This window comes from Acipenser ruthenus, chromosome 43 (genome assembly GCF_902713425.1).
Source record: "Acipenser ruthenus chromosome 43, fAciRut3.2 maternal haplotype, whole genome shotgun sequence".
In the NCBI taxonomy this organism is placed as follows: Eukaryota; Metazoa; Chordata; class Actinopteri; order Acipenseriformes; family Acipenseridae; genus Acipenser; species Acipenser ruthenus.
Window position 1 is genome coordinate 8,168,878 of NC_081231.1, and position 17,779 is coordinate 8,186,656.

A 17,779-nucleotide genomic window follows, 5' to 3' on the forward strand; every position below is an offset into this window, starting at 1 on the left:
CCTGTGAAAAATGTGATTAAATCAAATATGTTGGAGAGACTGGAACTACTTTATATAAAAGAATTCAGAACCACCTTTCATTAATTAGAAATAAAAAAATGAATGAACCAATAGTACAGCACTTCACCAGTCAGGGACATGACATGAATGATGTAAAGTTTGTAGTATTAGAACAGCTCAAATTAGACAATGCGACATATAGAAGAATAAAAGAAAGTAAATGGATAAATAGACTGAACACGATGATGCCAGCGGGACTCAACAGAAAAGAATGAACTAATTAACTTCAATAAATATATAACATTTAAATAAATAAACAAAATTTATGTCACAATATATAGAACACCATTACATCTAATAAGAATAAATCATGAATTTGAATGTAAACAATAACAAGTAGTTGTCATGCCGTCAAAAACCTATAAATACCTCCAATGTTTGGATTCAAACACAGGCTCCCTTGAGAAAGATATGTACAACATATCGAAACGCTGGGCAGCTGGCTCTGAGCTAATATATATATATATATATATATATATATATATATATATATATATATATATATATATATATATATATATATATATATTGTGTGTGCAGTGACGTGTCGTGTAACGCATATGATCCCGTGGTTGTACGGAGGCCGGTACTGAACCAGTACACAAGTTAATCGGTGCTGTCAAAAGCATGCTTTTGGAAATGTTAACTCGCTGCGCTGTCCGCTGCTTTCTGATGATGTAAAATCCTCTGCAGCTTTCAAACCCCACGCGCGCAGCAGCAGCGGCGGCTTTGGAATTGAGCGCGCGCATGAGAACGCAGAGACGTTCGAAACTGGCGCCATTTCGGATCTCGCGCAGTGTCCGCATCGTATAGAACACCGCGCTGAAAGAGCCAACATGGCGAACTCTGCGATCCAGTTTCATAACCGCCTCGACAGGGAGGCCAGCCAATCAGGCTCACATGCTGGGGATAGAGTGTTTCTACAGCCAATCAGGCTCACATGCTGGGGATAGAGTGTTTCTACAGCCAATAATACGCGATGGGTCCAACCAGGCCCGCCTTCTGCTAGTGACGCTTTCATTTCAGTGCAGGAAATAGAGAGGTTTGTTTTGTTCATGTGTGGAGAGGAGGCTGCAGTCAGTGATGATTTTACAACACGCTGTCTCCTGCTGTTTAAAGGATTTAGGCTGGGATGAAATGTTTTCTAATAATTAGTGATTTTTGTGTTTGTTTATTACCTGCACGGAGTTCCGTGAAAAGGAAAGCATCCCTTTTCTGTGTTGAATTTCACACACAGAGCAGAGCGCGTCAGTCGCAGCTACAGACAAGTCGAGCTTTTCAATGAGATGATTTACTGAGAAACAAACGCGTTGAAGCTCCAGCAGAGCTCTGCGCGATTCTGAAAGACCAAAGGAAAGTTACTCCTTGCAAAGCCTGTTGTTTGTGTTCTTTCTTTATCACACCAGAAGAAGTGATGAATATATTTGAATGGGAAGGCTACGATAAAAACAGATATATCTTACTAAATACAAACCGAAGGCGGTGTTTCTGAATGCAAAGAGGATTCCGCTAGAGCAGTCTCAAACTAAACCAGTGAAGATGGACGCGTCAGTGTCTCCGTGTCGTTGTTTCAAGACGAGCTCGCCTCCACCGTCGAGCTCGCAGTGAAAGCGGCTGCAGACAGCGTCGTGTGCGCGATTACTGAAGCTGTGAGCAGCAAATTCACTGAATTACAAGAGGAAATGTCTGCAGTGAAGAGAGAGAATGAAAGTCTGAAGCTGAGATTGGAAATATCAGAGAGCGAGCTGAAAGCCGTGCGAGGGTGTATAAACGCTGCACATGCAGACATTAAACAGCCTTTCATATTTCAAGGTAAGATTGGTTTTATTGTGTGGTATTGCTCGGTCAATCCAACACCTCAAACCACCTTCTACTGGAAAGATCTTGTTTCGAATCTCTCTTCAGACACGTTTTAAAGTGTTTGATTATTATAAGCGCGGTTAATAGCACAGCTCTGTCCTAATATTGGTTATAAGCAGTCTAATTGAGGCATTGTGTTATTTTATAGATTATAAGAACGTAGTGCATCTAACCTAGTCTAATTCATATTTAAATAGGTATTCTAGAAACTAAGAAACTACTATATTGGTAAGTCTTAACCAGTCTGTAATTAGAGAGTCTTACACAGTGTCTATCCTTCAGGTAAAGTGATGTCTTGTATAGAGTCCCACTGAGAGTCACAGACCATATTGCAGAGCTTTAGAATAATGATTTGGGACCTCATATCAACACACAGCAGCGCATCGTGTTTTCGTGTTTGACTGCACATCTGTTTTTAGATCAGTGGTTGCATTGTCTTCAGCTACAGTGCTGTGTTTCTCTTTGGTACAGTCGCGGCTCATTATTTTGCTGTAGTCCTGTTTCCTTATTGTTCCTCACACACATTTACAGCGACCTTTCCAGACCTTACTGGGTCAATACAGGGGGTGGCATCAGCACCCTGCCTTCATGTATTATTAAGAATGGATAGTGGTGCAGTATATATTATACTATAACAGTGTGTATTATTAAGAATGGATAGTGGTGCAGTATATATTATACTATAACAGTGTGTATTATTAAGAATGGATAGTGGTGCAGTATATATTATACTATAACAGTGTGTATTATTAAGAATGGATAGTGGTGCAGTATATATTATACTATAACAGTGTGTATTATTAAGAATGGATAGTGGTGCAGTATATATTATACTATAACAGTGTGTATTATTAAGAATGGATAGCGGTGCAGTATATATTATACTATAACAGTGTGTATTATTAAGAATGGATAGTGGTGCAGTATATATTATACTATAACAGTGTGTATTATTAAGAATGGATAGTGGTGCAGTATATATTATACTATAACAGTGTGTATTAAGAATGGATAGTGGTGCAGTATATATTATACTATAACAGTGTGTATTATTAAGAATGGATAGTGGTGCAGTATATATTATACTATAACAGTGTGTATTATTAAGAATGGATAGTGGTGCAGTATATATTATACTATAACAGTGTGTATTATTAAGAATGGATAGTGGTGCAGTATATATTATACTATAACAGTGTGTATTATTAAGAATGGATAGTGGTGCAGTATATATTATACTATAACAGTGTGTATTATTAAGAATGGATAGTGGTGCAGTATATATTATACTATAACAGTGTGTATTATTAAGAATGGATAGCGGTGCAGTATATATTATACTATAACAGTGTGTATTATTAAGAATGGATAGTGGTGCAGTATATATTATACTATAACAGTGTGTATTATTAAGAATGGATAGTGGTACAGTATATATTATGCTATAACAGTGTGTATTATTAAGAATGGATAGTGGTGCAGTATATATTATACTATAACAGTGTGTATTATTAAGAATGGATAGTGGTGCAGTATATATTATACTATAACAGTGTGTATTATTAAGAATGGATAGTGGTGCAGTATATATTATACTATAACAGTGTGTATTAAGAATGGATAGTGGTACAGTATATATTATACTATAACAGTGTGTATTATTAAGAATGGATAGCGGTGCAGTATATATTATACTATAACAGTGTGTATTATTAAGAATGGATAGTGGTGCAGTATATATTATACTATAACAGTGTGTATTATTAAGAATGGATAGTGGTGCAGTATATATTATACTATAACAGTGTGTATTATTAAGAATGGATAGCGGTGCAGTATATATTATACTATAACAGTGTGTATTATTAAGAATGGATAGTGGTGCAGTATATATTATACTATAACAGTGTGTATTATTAAGAATGGATAGTGGTGCAGTATATATTATACTATAACAGTGTGTATTATTAAGAATGGATAGCGGTGCAGTATATATTATACTATAACAGTGTGTATTATTAAGAATGGATAGTGGTGCAGTATATATTATACTATAACAGTGTGTATTATTAAGAATGGATAGTGGTGCAGTATATATTATACTATAACAGTGTGTATTAAGAATGGATAGTGGTGCAGTATATATTATACTATAACAGTGTGTATTATTAAGAATGGATAGTGGTGCAGTATATATTATACTATAACAGTGTGTATTATTAAGAATGGATAGTGGTGCAGTATATATTATACTATAACAGTGTGTATTATTAAGAATGGATAGTGGTGCAGTATATATTATACTATAACAGTGTGTATTATTAAGAATGGATAGTGGTACAGTATATATTATACTATAACAGTGTGTATTAAGAATGGATAGTGGTGCAGTATATATTATACTATAACAGTGTGTATTATTAAGAATGGATAGTGGTACAGTATATATTATACTATAACAGTGTGTATTAAGAATGGATAGTGGTGCAGTATATATTATACTATAACAGTGTGTATTATTAAGAATGGATAGTGGTGCAGTATATATTATACTATAACAGTGTGTATTATTAAGAATGGATAGCGGTGCAGTATATATTATACTATAACAGTGTGTATTATTAAGAATGGATAGTGGTGCAGTATATATTATACTATAACAGTGTGTATTATTAAGAATGGATAGTGGTGCAGTATATATTATACTATAACAGTGTGTATTATTAAGAATGGATAGTGGTGCAGTATATATTATACTATAACAGTGTGTATTATTAAGAATGGATAGTGGTGCAGTATATATTATACTATAACAGTGTGTATTATTAAGAATGGATAGTGGTGCAGTATATATTATACTATAACAGTGTGTATTAAGAATGGATAGTGGTGCAGTATATATTATACTATAACAGTGTGTATTATTAAGAATGGATAGTGGCGCAGTATATATTATACTATAACAGTGTGTATTATTAAGAATGGATAGTGGTGCAGTATATATTATACTATAACAGTGTGTATTATTAAGAATGGATAGCGGTGCGGTATATATTATACTATAACAGTGTGTATTATTAAGAATGGATAGTGGTGCAGTATATATTATACTATAACAGTGTGTATTATTAAGAATGGATAGCGGTGCAGTATATATTATACTATAACAGTGTGTATTAAGAATGGATAGTGGTGCAGTATATATTATACTATAACAGTGTCTGTTAAGAATGGATAGTGGTGCAGTATATATTATACTATAACAGTGTGTATTATTAAGAATGGATAGTGGTGCAGTATGTATTATACTATAACAGTGTGTATTATTAAGAATGGATAGTGGTGCAGTATATATTATACTATAACAGTGTGTATTAGGAATGGATAGTGGTGCAGTATATATTATACTATAACAGTGTGTATTATTAAGAATGGATAGTGGTGCAGTATATATTATACTATAACAGTGTGTATTATTAAGAATGGATAGTGGTGCAGTATATATTATACTATAACAGTGTCTGTTAAGAATGGATAGTGGTGCAGTATATATTATACTATAACAGTGTGTATTATTAAGAATGGATAGTGGTGCAGTATATATTATACTATAACAGTGTGTATTATTAAGAATGGATAGTGGTGCAGTATATATTATACTATAACAGTGTGTATTAAGAATGGATAGTGGTGCAGTATATATTATACTATAACAGTGTGTATTATTAAGAATGGATAGTGGTGCAGTATATATTATACTATAACAGTGTGTATTAAGAATGGATAGTGGTGCAGTATATATTATACTATAACAGTGTGTATTATTAAGAATGGATAGTGGTGCAGTATATATTATACTATAACAGTGTGTATTATTAAGAATGGGTAGCGGTGCAGTATATATTATACTATAACAGTGTGTATTATTAAGAATGGATAGTGGTGCAGTATATATTATACTATAACAGTGTGTATTATTAAGAATGGATAGCGGTGCATATTATACTATAACAGTGTGTATTAAGAATGGATAGTGGTGCAGTATATATTATACTATAACAGTGTGTATTAAGAATGGATAGTGGTGCAGTATATATTATACTATAACAGTGTGTATTATTAAGAATGGATAGTGGTGCAGTATATATTATACTATAACAGTGTGTATTATTAAGAATGAATAGCGGTGCAGTATATATTATACTATAACAGTGTGTATTATTAAGAATGGATAGTGGTGCAGTATATATTATACTATAACAGTGTGTATTATTAAGAATGGATAGTGGTGCAGTATATATTATACTATAACAGTGTGTATTAAGAATGGATAGTGGTGCAGTATATATTATATTATAACAGTGTGTATTATTAAGAATGGATAGTGGTGCAGTATATATTATACTATAACAGTGTGTATTATTAAGAATGGATAGTGGTGCAGTATATATTATACTATAACAGTGTGTATTATTAAGAATGGATAGTGGTGCAGTATATATTATACTATAACAGTGTGTATTATTAAGAATGGATAGTGGTACAGTATATATTATACTATAACAGTGTGTATTATTAAGAATGGATAGTGGTGCAGTATATATTATACTATAACAGTGTGTATTATTAAGAATGGATAGTGGTACAGTATATATTATACTATAACAGTGTGTATTATTAAGAATGGATAGTGGTGCAGTATATATTATACTATAACAGTGTGTATTAAGAATGGATAGTGGTGCAGTATATATTATACTATAACAGTGTGTATTATTAAGAATGGATAGTGGTGCAGTATATATTATACTATAACAGTGTGTATTAAGAATGGATAGTGGTGCAGTATATATTATACTATAACAGTGTGTATTATTAAGAATGGATAGTGGTGCAGTATATATTATACTATAACAGTGTGTATTATTAAGAATGGATAGTGGTACAGTATATATTATACTATAACAGTGTGTATTATTAAGAATGGATAGTGGTGCAGTATATATTATACTATAACAGTGTGTATTATTAAGAATGGATAGTGGTGCAGTATATATTATACTATAACAGTGTGTATTATTAAGAATGGATAGCGGTGCAGTATATATTATACTATAACAGTGTGTATTATTAAGAATGGATAGCGGTGCAGTATATATTATACTATAACAGTGTGTATTAAGAATGGATAGTGGTGCAGTATATATTATACTATAACAGTGTGTATTATTAAGAATGGATAGCGGTGCATATTATACTATAACAGTGTGTATTAAGAATGGATAGTGGTGCAGTATATATTATACTATAACAGTGTGTATTAAGAATGGATAGTGGTGCAGTATATATTATACTATAACAGTGTGTATTATTAAGAATGAATAGCGGTGCAGTATATATTATACTATAACAGTGTGTATTATTAAGAATGGATAGTGGTGCAGTATATATTATACTATAACAGTGTGTATTATTAAGAATGGATAGTGGTGCAGTATATATTATACTATAACAGTGTGTATTATTAAGAATGGGTAGTGGTGCAGTATATATTATACTATAACAGTGTGTATTATTAAGAATGGATAGTGGTGCAGTACATATTATACTATAACAGTGTGTATTATTAAGAATGGATAGTGGTGCAGTATATATTATACTATAACAGTGTGTATTATTAAGAATGGATAGCGGTGCAGTATATATTATACTATAACAGTGTGTATTAAGAATGGATAGTGGTGCAGTATATATTATACTATAACAGTGTGTATTATTAAGAATGGATAGTGGTGCAGTATATATTATACTATAACAGTGTGTATTAAGAATGGATAGTGGTGCAGTATATATTATACTATAACAGTGTGTATTATTAAGAATGGATAGTGGTACAGTATATATTATACTATAACAGTGTGTATTATTAAGAATGGATAGCGGTGCGGTATATATTATACTATAACAGTGTGTATTATTAAGAATGGATAGTGGTGCAGTATATATTATACTATAACAGTGTGTATTATTAAGAATGGATAGCGGTGCAGTATATATTATACTATAACAGTGTGTATTAAGAATGGATAGTGGTGCAGTATATATTATACTATAACAGTGTGTATTAAGAATGGATAGTGGTGCAGTATATATTATACTATAACAGTGTGTATTATTAAGAATGGATAGTGGTGCAGTATATATTATACTATAACAGTGTCTGTTAAGAATGGATAGTGGTGCAGTATATATTATACTATAACAGTGTGTATTATTAAGAATGGATAGTGGTGCAGTATATATTATACTATAACAGTGTGTATTATTAAGAATGGATAGTGGTGCAGTATATATTATACTATAACAGTGTGTATTAGGAATGGATAGTGGTGCAGTATATATTATACTATAACAGTGTGTATTATTAAGAATGGATAGTGGTGCAGTATATATTATACTATAACAGTGTGTATTATTAAGAATGGATAGTGGTGCAGTATATATTATACTATAACAGTGTGTATTATTAAGAATGGATAGTGGTGCAGTATATATTATACTATAACAGTGTGTATTAGGAATGGATAGTGGTGCAGTATATATTATACTATAACAGTGTGTATTATTAAGAATGGATAGTGGTGCAGTATATATTATACTATAACAGTGTGTATTATTAAGAATGGATAGTGGTGCAGTATATATTATACTATAACAGTGTGTATTATTAAGAATGGATAGTGGTGCAGTATATATTATACTATAACAGTGTCTGTTAAGAATGGATAGTGGTGCAGTATATATTATACTATAACAGTGTGTATTAAGAATGGATAGTGGTGCAGTATATATTATACTATAACAGTGTGTATTATTAAGAATGGATAGTGGTGCAGTATATATTATACTATAACAGTGTGTATTAAGAATGGATAGTGGTGCAGTATATATTATACTATAACAGTGTGTATTATTAAGAATGGATAGTGGTGCAGTATATATTATACTATAACAGTGTGTATTATTAAGAATGGATAGTGGTGCAGTATATATTATACTATAACAGTGTGGATTATTAAGAATGGATAGTGGTGCAGTATATATTATACTATAACAGTGTGTATTATTAAGAATGGGTAGCGGTGCAGTATATATTATACTATAACAGTGTGTATTATTAAGAATGGATAGTGGTGCAGTATATATTATACTATAACAGTGTGTATTATTAAGAATGGATAGCGGTGCATATTATACTATAACAGTGTGTATTAAGAATGGATAGTGGTGCAGTATATATTATACTATAACAGTGTGTATTAAGAATGGATAGTGGTGCAGTATATATTATACTATAACAGTGTGTATTATTAAGAATGAATAGCGGTGCAGTATATATTATACTATAACAGTGTGTATTATTAAGAATGGATAGTGGTGCAGTATATATTATACTATAACAGTGTGTATTATTAAGAATGGATAGTGGTGCAGTATATATTATACTATAACAGTGTGTATTAAGAATGGATAGTGGTGCAGTATATATTATACTATAACAGTGTGTATTATTAAGAATGGATAGTGGTGCAGTATATATTATACTATAACAGTGTGTATTATTAAGAATGGATAGTGGTGCAGTATATATTATACTATAACAGTGTGTATTATTAAGAATGGATAGTGGTGCAGTATATATTATACTATAACAGTGTGTATTATTAAGAATGGATAGTGGTACAGTATATATTATACTATAACAGTGTGTATTATTAAGAATGGATAGTGGTGCAGTATATATTATACTATAACAGTGTGTATTATTAAGAATGGATAGTGGTACAGTATATATTATACTATAACAGTGTGTATTATTAAGAATGGATAGTGGTGCAGTATATATTATACTATAACAGTGTGTATTAAGAATGGATAGTGGTGCAGTATATATTATACTATAACAGTGTGTATTATTAAGAATGGATAGCGGTGCAGTATATATTATACTATAACAGTGTGTATTAAGAATGGATAGTGGTGCAGTATATATTATACTATAACAGTGTGTATTAAGAATGGATAGTGGTGCAGTATATATTATACTATAACAGTGTGTATTATTAAGAATGGATAGTGGTGCAGTATATATTATACTATAACAGTGTGTATTATTAAGAATGGATAGTGGTGCAGTATATATTATACTATAACAGTGTGTATTAAGAATGGATAGTGGTGCAGTATATATTATACTATAACAGTGTGTATTATTAAGAATGGATAGTGGTACAGTATATATTATACTATAACAGTGTGTATTATTAAGAATGGATAGTGGTGCAGTATATATTATACTATAACAGTGTGTATTATTAAGAATGGATAGTGGTACAGTATATATTATACTATAACAGTGTGTATTATTAAGAATGGATAGCGGTGCAGTATATATTATACTATAACAGTGTGTATTAGGAATGGATAGTGGTGCAGTATATATTATACTATTACAGTGTGTATTATTAAGAATGGATAGTGGTGCAGTATATATTATACTATAACAGTGTGTATTATTAAGAATGGATAGTGGTGCAGTATATATTATACTATAACAGTGTATATTATTAAGAATGGATAGTGGTGCAGTATATATTATACTATAACAGTGTGTATTAAGAATGGATAGCTTTGCAGTATATATTATACTATAACAGTGTGTATTATTAAGAATGGATAGTGGTGCAGTATATATTATACTATAACAGTGTGTATTATTAAGAATGGATAGTGGTGCAGTATATATTATACTATAACAGTGTGTATTATTAAGAATGGATAGTGGTACAGTATATATTATACTATAACAGTGTGTATTAAGAATGGATAGTGGTGCAGTATATATTATACTATAACAGTGTGTATTATTAAGAATGGATAGTGGTGCAGTATATATTATACTATAACAGTGTGTATTATTAAGAATGGATAGTGGTGCAGTATATATTATACTATAACAGTGTGTATTATTAAGAATGGATAGTGGTACAGTATATATTATACTATAACAGTGTGTATTATTAAGAATGAATAGCGGTGCAGTATATATTATACTATAACAGTGTGTATTATTAAGAATGGATAGTGGTGCAGTATATATTATACTATAACAGTGTGTATTATTAAGAATGGATAGTGGTGCAGTATATATTATACTATAACAGTGTGTATTAAGAATGGATAGTGGTGCAGTATATATTATACTATAACAGTGTGTATTATTAAGAATGGATAGTGGTGCAGTATATATTATACTATAACAGTGTGTATTATTAAGAATGGATAGTGGTGCAGTATATATTATACTATAACAGTGTGTATTATTAAGAATGGATAGTGGTGCAGTATATATTATACTATAACAGTGTGTATTATTAAGAATGGATAGTGGTACAGTATATATTATACTATAACAGTGTGTATTATTAAGAATGGATAGTGGTGCAGTATATATTATACTATAACAGTGTGTATTATTAAGAATGGATAGTGGTACAGTATATATTATACTATAACAGTGTGTATTATTAAGAATGGATAGTGGTGCAGTATATATTATACTATAACAGTGTGTATTAAGAATGGATAGTGGTGCAGTATATATTATACTATAACAGTGTGTATTATTAAGAATGGATAGCGGTGCAGTATATATTATACTATAACAGTGTGTATTAAGAATGGATAGTGGTGCAGTATATATTATACTATAACAGTGTGTATTAAGAATGGATAGTGGTGCAGTATATATTATACTATAACAGTGTGTATTATTAAGAATGGATAGTGGTGCAGTATATATTATACTATAACAGTGTGTATTATTAAGAATGGATAGTGGTGCAGTATATATTATACTATAACAGTGTGTATTAAGAATGGATAGTGGTGCAGTATATATTATACTATAACAGTGTGTATTATTAAGAATGGATAGTGGTACAGTATATATTATACTATAACAGTGTGTATTATTAAGAATGGATAGTGGTGCAGTATATATTATACTATAACAGTGTGTATTATTAAGAATGGATAGTGGTACAGTATATATTATACTATAACAGTGTGTATTATTAAGAATGGATAGCGGTGCAGTATATATTATACTATAACAGTGTGTATTAGGAATGGATAGTGGTGCAGTATATATTATACTATTACAGTGTGTATTATTAAGAATGGATAGTGGTGCAGTATATATTATACTATAACAGTGTGTATTATTAAGAATGGATAGTGGTGCAGTATATATTATACTATAACAGTGTATATTATTAAGAATGGATAGTGGTGCAGTATATATTATACTATAACAGTGTGTATTAAGAATGGATAGCTTTGCAGTATATATTATACTATAACAGTGTGTATTATTAAGAATGGATAGTGGTGCAGTATATATTATACTATAACAGTGTGTATTATTAAGAATGGATAGTGGTGCAGTATATATTATACTATAACAGTGTGTATTATTAAGAATGGATAGTGGTACAGTATATATTATACTATAACAGTGTGTATTAAGAATGGATAGTGGTGCAGTATATATTATACTATAACAGTGTGTATTATTAAGAATGGATAGTGGTGCAGTATATATTATACTATAACAGTGTGTATTATTAAGAATGGATAGTGGTGCAGTATATATTATACTATAACAGTGTGTATTATTCTGCAGTTTGTTAGAAAAATTCTAACCATAAAATAAATAAATAAAGTACATTGTTCAGCTGATGGTAAACAGAATTAGGAAATGATCGGTCATATTGTTTCAAACCCAGACACTTACTAATACAGGGTATAACAGAATTAGGAAACGATCGCTCATATTGTTTAAAACCCAGACATTTACTAATACATGGTATTATTTAAGAGCAGAGGATGCATGCAATAGGGAGAGCCACACCATTACAAATGTATTGTAATACTAGAAGGGATGTGATTGGATGCATATCTACAGTTCACATGACGTTGCACAAGTAAGCTTCCAATGTTGTTACTAATGATTATTACACAGGTGGAGTTTGTACAAAAAAACATGTTGCTGCACTTTGAAAAGTCAGAATTGTGTAAATCACTTGTGTCCATGAAGCTGCTTTGAGAATAAGCAGCTCTCCTGCTGCAGCCCCTTGTCTGCTCGTTGTATTTGACACATTGAAACTTGTATTCTGTGTTGACAGTTTCCATCCAAACCATGATCACAATACAGTATGAGTTCACAGAAAGACATTCCTCAGACACTTTGCTGAGACTTGCCTCTGTTGTCCTCAGCTGTTGTGCGGTTTCCTGCTGTGAGGGAAAATGTGTTGTAATTTGGGAGTTAAAAAAGGGTAAAGTAACTGTATTAATTAAAAATAAATCAATAAAATAAGAGAGATAGCTCCTCTTAGACCCGGTGACATTATGTTGACTCAGAAATGTCTTCATCTAGACAATGTGGGGAAGCTATAAAAAAAGCCAACAAGATGCTCGGATATATTGTGAAAAGTGTTGAATTTAAATCAAGGGAAGTAATGTTAACACTTTATAATGCATTAGCAAGACCACATCTAGAATATTGTGTTCAGTTCTAGTCACCTCGTTACAAAAAGGATATTGCTGATCTAGAAAGAGTGCAAAGAAGAGCAACCAGAATTATCCCAGGTTTAAAAGGCATGTCGTATGCAGACAGGCTAAAAGAATTGAATCTATTCAGTCATTCTGACAAGGGGCTGGCTTTGTAGAGGAGCCTAGCTAGTAAGTAAGAGTTGTAATTTTATACAATTTTGTTTCCCACAGATCCCATTGAGAGCCACGCTATCCCTGAATCTGAAGCACAGGAAGGGCCAAAGATAGAAGCAGTTTACACACAAGAGGAGTCCTTTGAGCAGGAGTGGTGTGCAAGTCTAATACAGGTTACAGGGCTGACATGTGTTAAAGAGGAAGACATCCCTGAACAGGAATGTGTTCCTATTAAAGAGGAATTCATAGAACAGGAATGTGTCCCCATCGCAGAGGAACTTCCTACTGAAAATAATGTCTGTACACTTGAGGAGAACACCAAGCTGGGATCCAACCTGTGTGATGATTCTCCATCTGAATGTGATCTGGGATTTGGAGGTAATCCTACAAAACAAGCAGCATTGAGCTGCCTATTCATCCTGCAGAACCTGGTACTGAACACCAGCAGTGTGCTTGAGATTAATATATTAACCAAGGGGAGCTGCCCAACCACAATGTCAACAAGGACATCACTGTGCTTGCTCCTGAGGCTCCTGCTAACTGTGCTGCCACTGCCACACCTCTTTAGAATGCTGTGAGATCAGCGCTGTCCAATCACGCTAGATGTGCAGCCACTGCCACGCCTCTTTAGAATGCTGTGATATCAGAGCTGTCCAATCACGTTCCTGGAGGCCATTCCACTCCTCATTGAACAGGTTCACTTCTATAAAGTGCTGCTCCTGTGCCTGGATGGAGCTTTAATTGGTTCATTTAAACAACTCAGAACAGGGTTGGAACAAAGAGCATGAGTGGAAGGGCCAGCTTTGGACACCCCTGTGTTAGATCTGTGCCTTTCCACATTTCTGATAGACTGTTTGCAGTTGTGCTGCTCCCACAGCTTTACAGAGCTGCAGGGATCAAATGTCCCATCACTGGGTGATGTCACATCCAGTCTGGTTGCTTAGCGTCCCCAGAAGAAACATTTCAGTAGAGCATTTCTGTGGAGAGTATGCAGCAGCATCGCCACAATGAGAGTGAACCCGTATTGTATGACCCATCAGTCTTATTTTATTTCTTACACTTTATTCAAATACAATATCATGTTTTAAAAGCTTATCTCACAACAACTATCCCAGGGACTGTAATGCTTGCTCTCAGTGGCACATTTCACTCTTGTGTGTCTCACAGTAAGCATTGCTGTGTTATTATTGTCATGTTTATGACATGAAGCCCTGCAGAACAGTGCATGTGGAAGAATGCTGTACAATAACCTTTGTCTCTCTTCTCTTTCTTTCTTTAGCTTCTAAAGTAGCTGAAGGAGAACACGACTCCACTCCATCACCCCTGTGCAAAAACTCTTCTAGAGGCAAACCACAGTGCAAGAAGCACAGAGAAACAACACCCCAAGAAGAATATGTGAAGACATTGAGAACTCACTCAGTTAAAATCTCTTCTTTACAAGACAGACACCCACTTACTGTGGAGAGTACAGAGACGACACATTCTGCATGTTTTAACAATTCAGAAACCCAGGGCAACTTGAAGACCTTGCCTCATTCTATTAAAGGTGGGAAGAGTTCCTGTCAATTAGACGCTCCTGAAACTCACAAGGGAAATCCCACAGGAGGGACTACGTGTTCCTGGGCTGATTGTGGGAAGAGTTTCAATCATATATCACTGCTTAAAAGACACCAGCGCATTCACACAGGAGAGAAACCTTCCCACATACAGTCCAGTGATAAGAGTTTCACACAGTTAGGAAATCTTCATTCACACCAGCGCATTCACACAGGAGAGAAACCTCATCACTGCACTGAGTGTGGGAAGAGATTCAGTCAGTTAGGAGACCTTAAAAGACACCATAAAATTCACACAGGAGAGAAACCTTATCACTCTGCTGTTTGTGGTAAGAGATTCAGCCAGTCTGGAGTCCTTAAAAGACACCATCAAATTCACACAGGAGAGAAACCTTACCACTGTGATGTTTGTGGGAAGAGATTCAGCCGGTTAGGAGACGTTAAAAGACACCATCAAATTCACACAAGAGAGAAACCTTATCACTGTGATGTTTGTGGGAAGACATTCAGCCACATAGGAAACCTTAAAAAACACAAAGCCATTCACACAGGAGAGAAACCTCATCACTGTGATGTTTGTGGGAAGAGATTCAGCCTGTTTGGAAACCTTAAAAGACACCATAAAATTCACACAGGTGTGTAATCCTATCCCTGTACTTAATTGCTGGCTCTTACAGGAATTGAACATTCTCAGAATTGCAGAGACTTAGAGACACTTAAACAACAGGAGGACATTTGACTAAATACAAAAATATTTACTGAAAACAAAATAATAAACTTGCTTGATAAACAGGGTCACCCTAATCACAATCTGTTCAGATCAAAAGCTCACAGACTCAAATATGAACAAGTACATCTTGTATTCATCGTCTTGTTGAGCATTCGGATTGTGTTACCTCACATTAGTAATATATTAAATAGATTGTTATTATGAATGCACGTTTCTCTTTCCTTTCTCTTGCGTTGCTCAGCCTCTTGCAGTGGGTTCTGTGGAAGCTTCCCCGATACCACGGTGAATCTGCGGTACCTCAAGACACAGCACAGTGTACTGCAGTTATCATGCGGGCAGCTTGCAGTGTAAAGCAGTACTGTTTCCAGCAGGGGGCACCAGAGAGCTTTTAGGAATGTAATGGGCTGCATAGCATTGCTTCTTAACGAGATGATTTCTGCTCAGGATGTGTTTAATACTGCCCTCTCTCTCTCTCTCGGGTACTCTATTAACAAACGCAGGTTCTGTGTTTTTAATATCAATTTGTTGATTGACATCGAGACTGCTAAACCAAATAAAATCTATATTAAAAATGTTTTGCTGCCTGTATTAAATGCTGTTTTAAATGTTGTTCAGTGTCTTGTCAATCAAGGATTTCATTTTAAAACTCCAGTAATAAATACCGTAGATGTCCTTGTTTCTGCATTTCTTATATATACCATGACTGGAGCAGCTTTTTAAACTGCTGTCTGCTCATACAAGCGATCCATGTGCAATCAGGCATATATTTTGTCATTAAGTATTCTGTAGCTCTGTGGTTTATACAAATAGTTTTTACATGTTTAACTTGATGTTGCTTTGAAGCCCATTTCAGTTCTACGCTTTCCTGTAAAATGTTCCCCGCGCTTACAAGTTTGTTATAACTTTTTATTATTTATGATTTTGGGAAATGCACTCTCGTTAGATATTTTATGATCTGTAGTTTCAAGTCGTTATTATTTGTAGTGTTTTAGATTGCAAGGTTGTGAGATTTTAAACAGCAATCTCACACGCCTGCATGGAAGTTAGAATCAGGGATGGGGGATTTATAAACTGCAGAATCAGGAATGGAAGACAGAGCAGGCATTTTCAATACTTGGAAATGGGACTTTTAGCAACAATGCCTCCATCTTTTGTTTGAAGTAGATTATGATTAGCTTCTCCACAGCTTAGTATGCAGCTCTGTACTGAATCCACAAGTTTGTTGCAGTTGACCCAGATGGTTCTCATTGCTGGCTTCATTAGGAGCACTAGGCACTGGGAAATGTAGTTCTGATGCCATTTTAAAATCCCAGAACTACATTCTCTTTAACAGATTTGTATAAGTGCTGTGCGCTACACCACTATCTGTGGAAGAGGCTGAAAGCAGAGACATGCAATGCTGTTACAAAGCAATGCCAGCAGCATTCATCTGGAGAGCCTGCACAACCTCTGCCCCAGATTTACAGCCTAATAAAGTCAAGGATACCAAATCTGCTAACAGCACTGGAAGATGCTATTCATAGTGATAGTGTTGAAGTGGAGACACAAGAGGCTGTCCCTGGAACATCAGGTATCATTCACTACAAAATGAGTATTCAAATCAATTCAAAATAAGCATTTAAATCAATTCAAAATGAGTGTTCAAATCAAATCTGCTCCTTCTCCCTAAACTACAGAATTTGAAAATCATATTCTGAAAAGAAATAGTTCTTAAAAGGTATCTGCAACTTTCAGCGTTTATTTTTTCTTTATTGTGATCTGATGCAGTATTTATAAATGCATC

At 33.4% G+C, this 17,779-nt stretch overlaps 1 protein-coding gene across 1 annotated transcript; it reads left to right on the plus strand.

Moving 5' to 3' along the window:
- The first annotated feature begins 1,094 nt into the window (after window positions 1-1,094).
- LOC131709371 (zinc finger protein 16-like) lies at window positions 1,095-16,668 on the plus strand. The gene is made up of 3 exons (XM_059011878.1): window positions 1,095-1,872; window positions 13,768-14,088; window positions 14,990-16,668. The coding sequence occupies exons 1-3, from the start codon at window positions 1,743-1,745 to the stop codon at window positions 15,907-15,909; spliced, it is 1,371 nt and encodes a 456-aa protein (XP_058867861.1). The 5' UTR covers window positions 1,095-1,742; the 3' UTR covers window positions 15,910-16,668.
- Window positions 16,669-17,779: the final 1,111 nt, after the last annotated feature.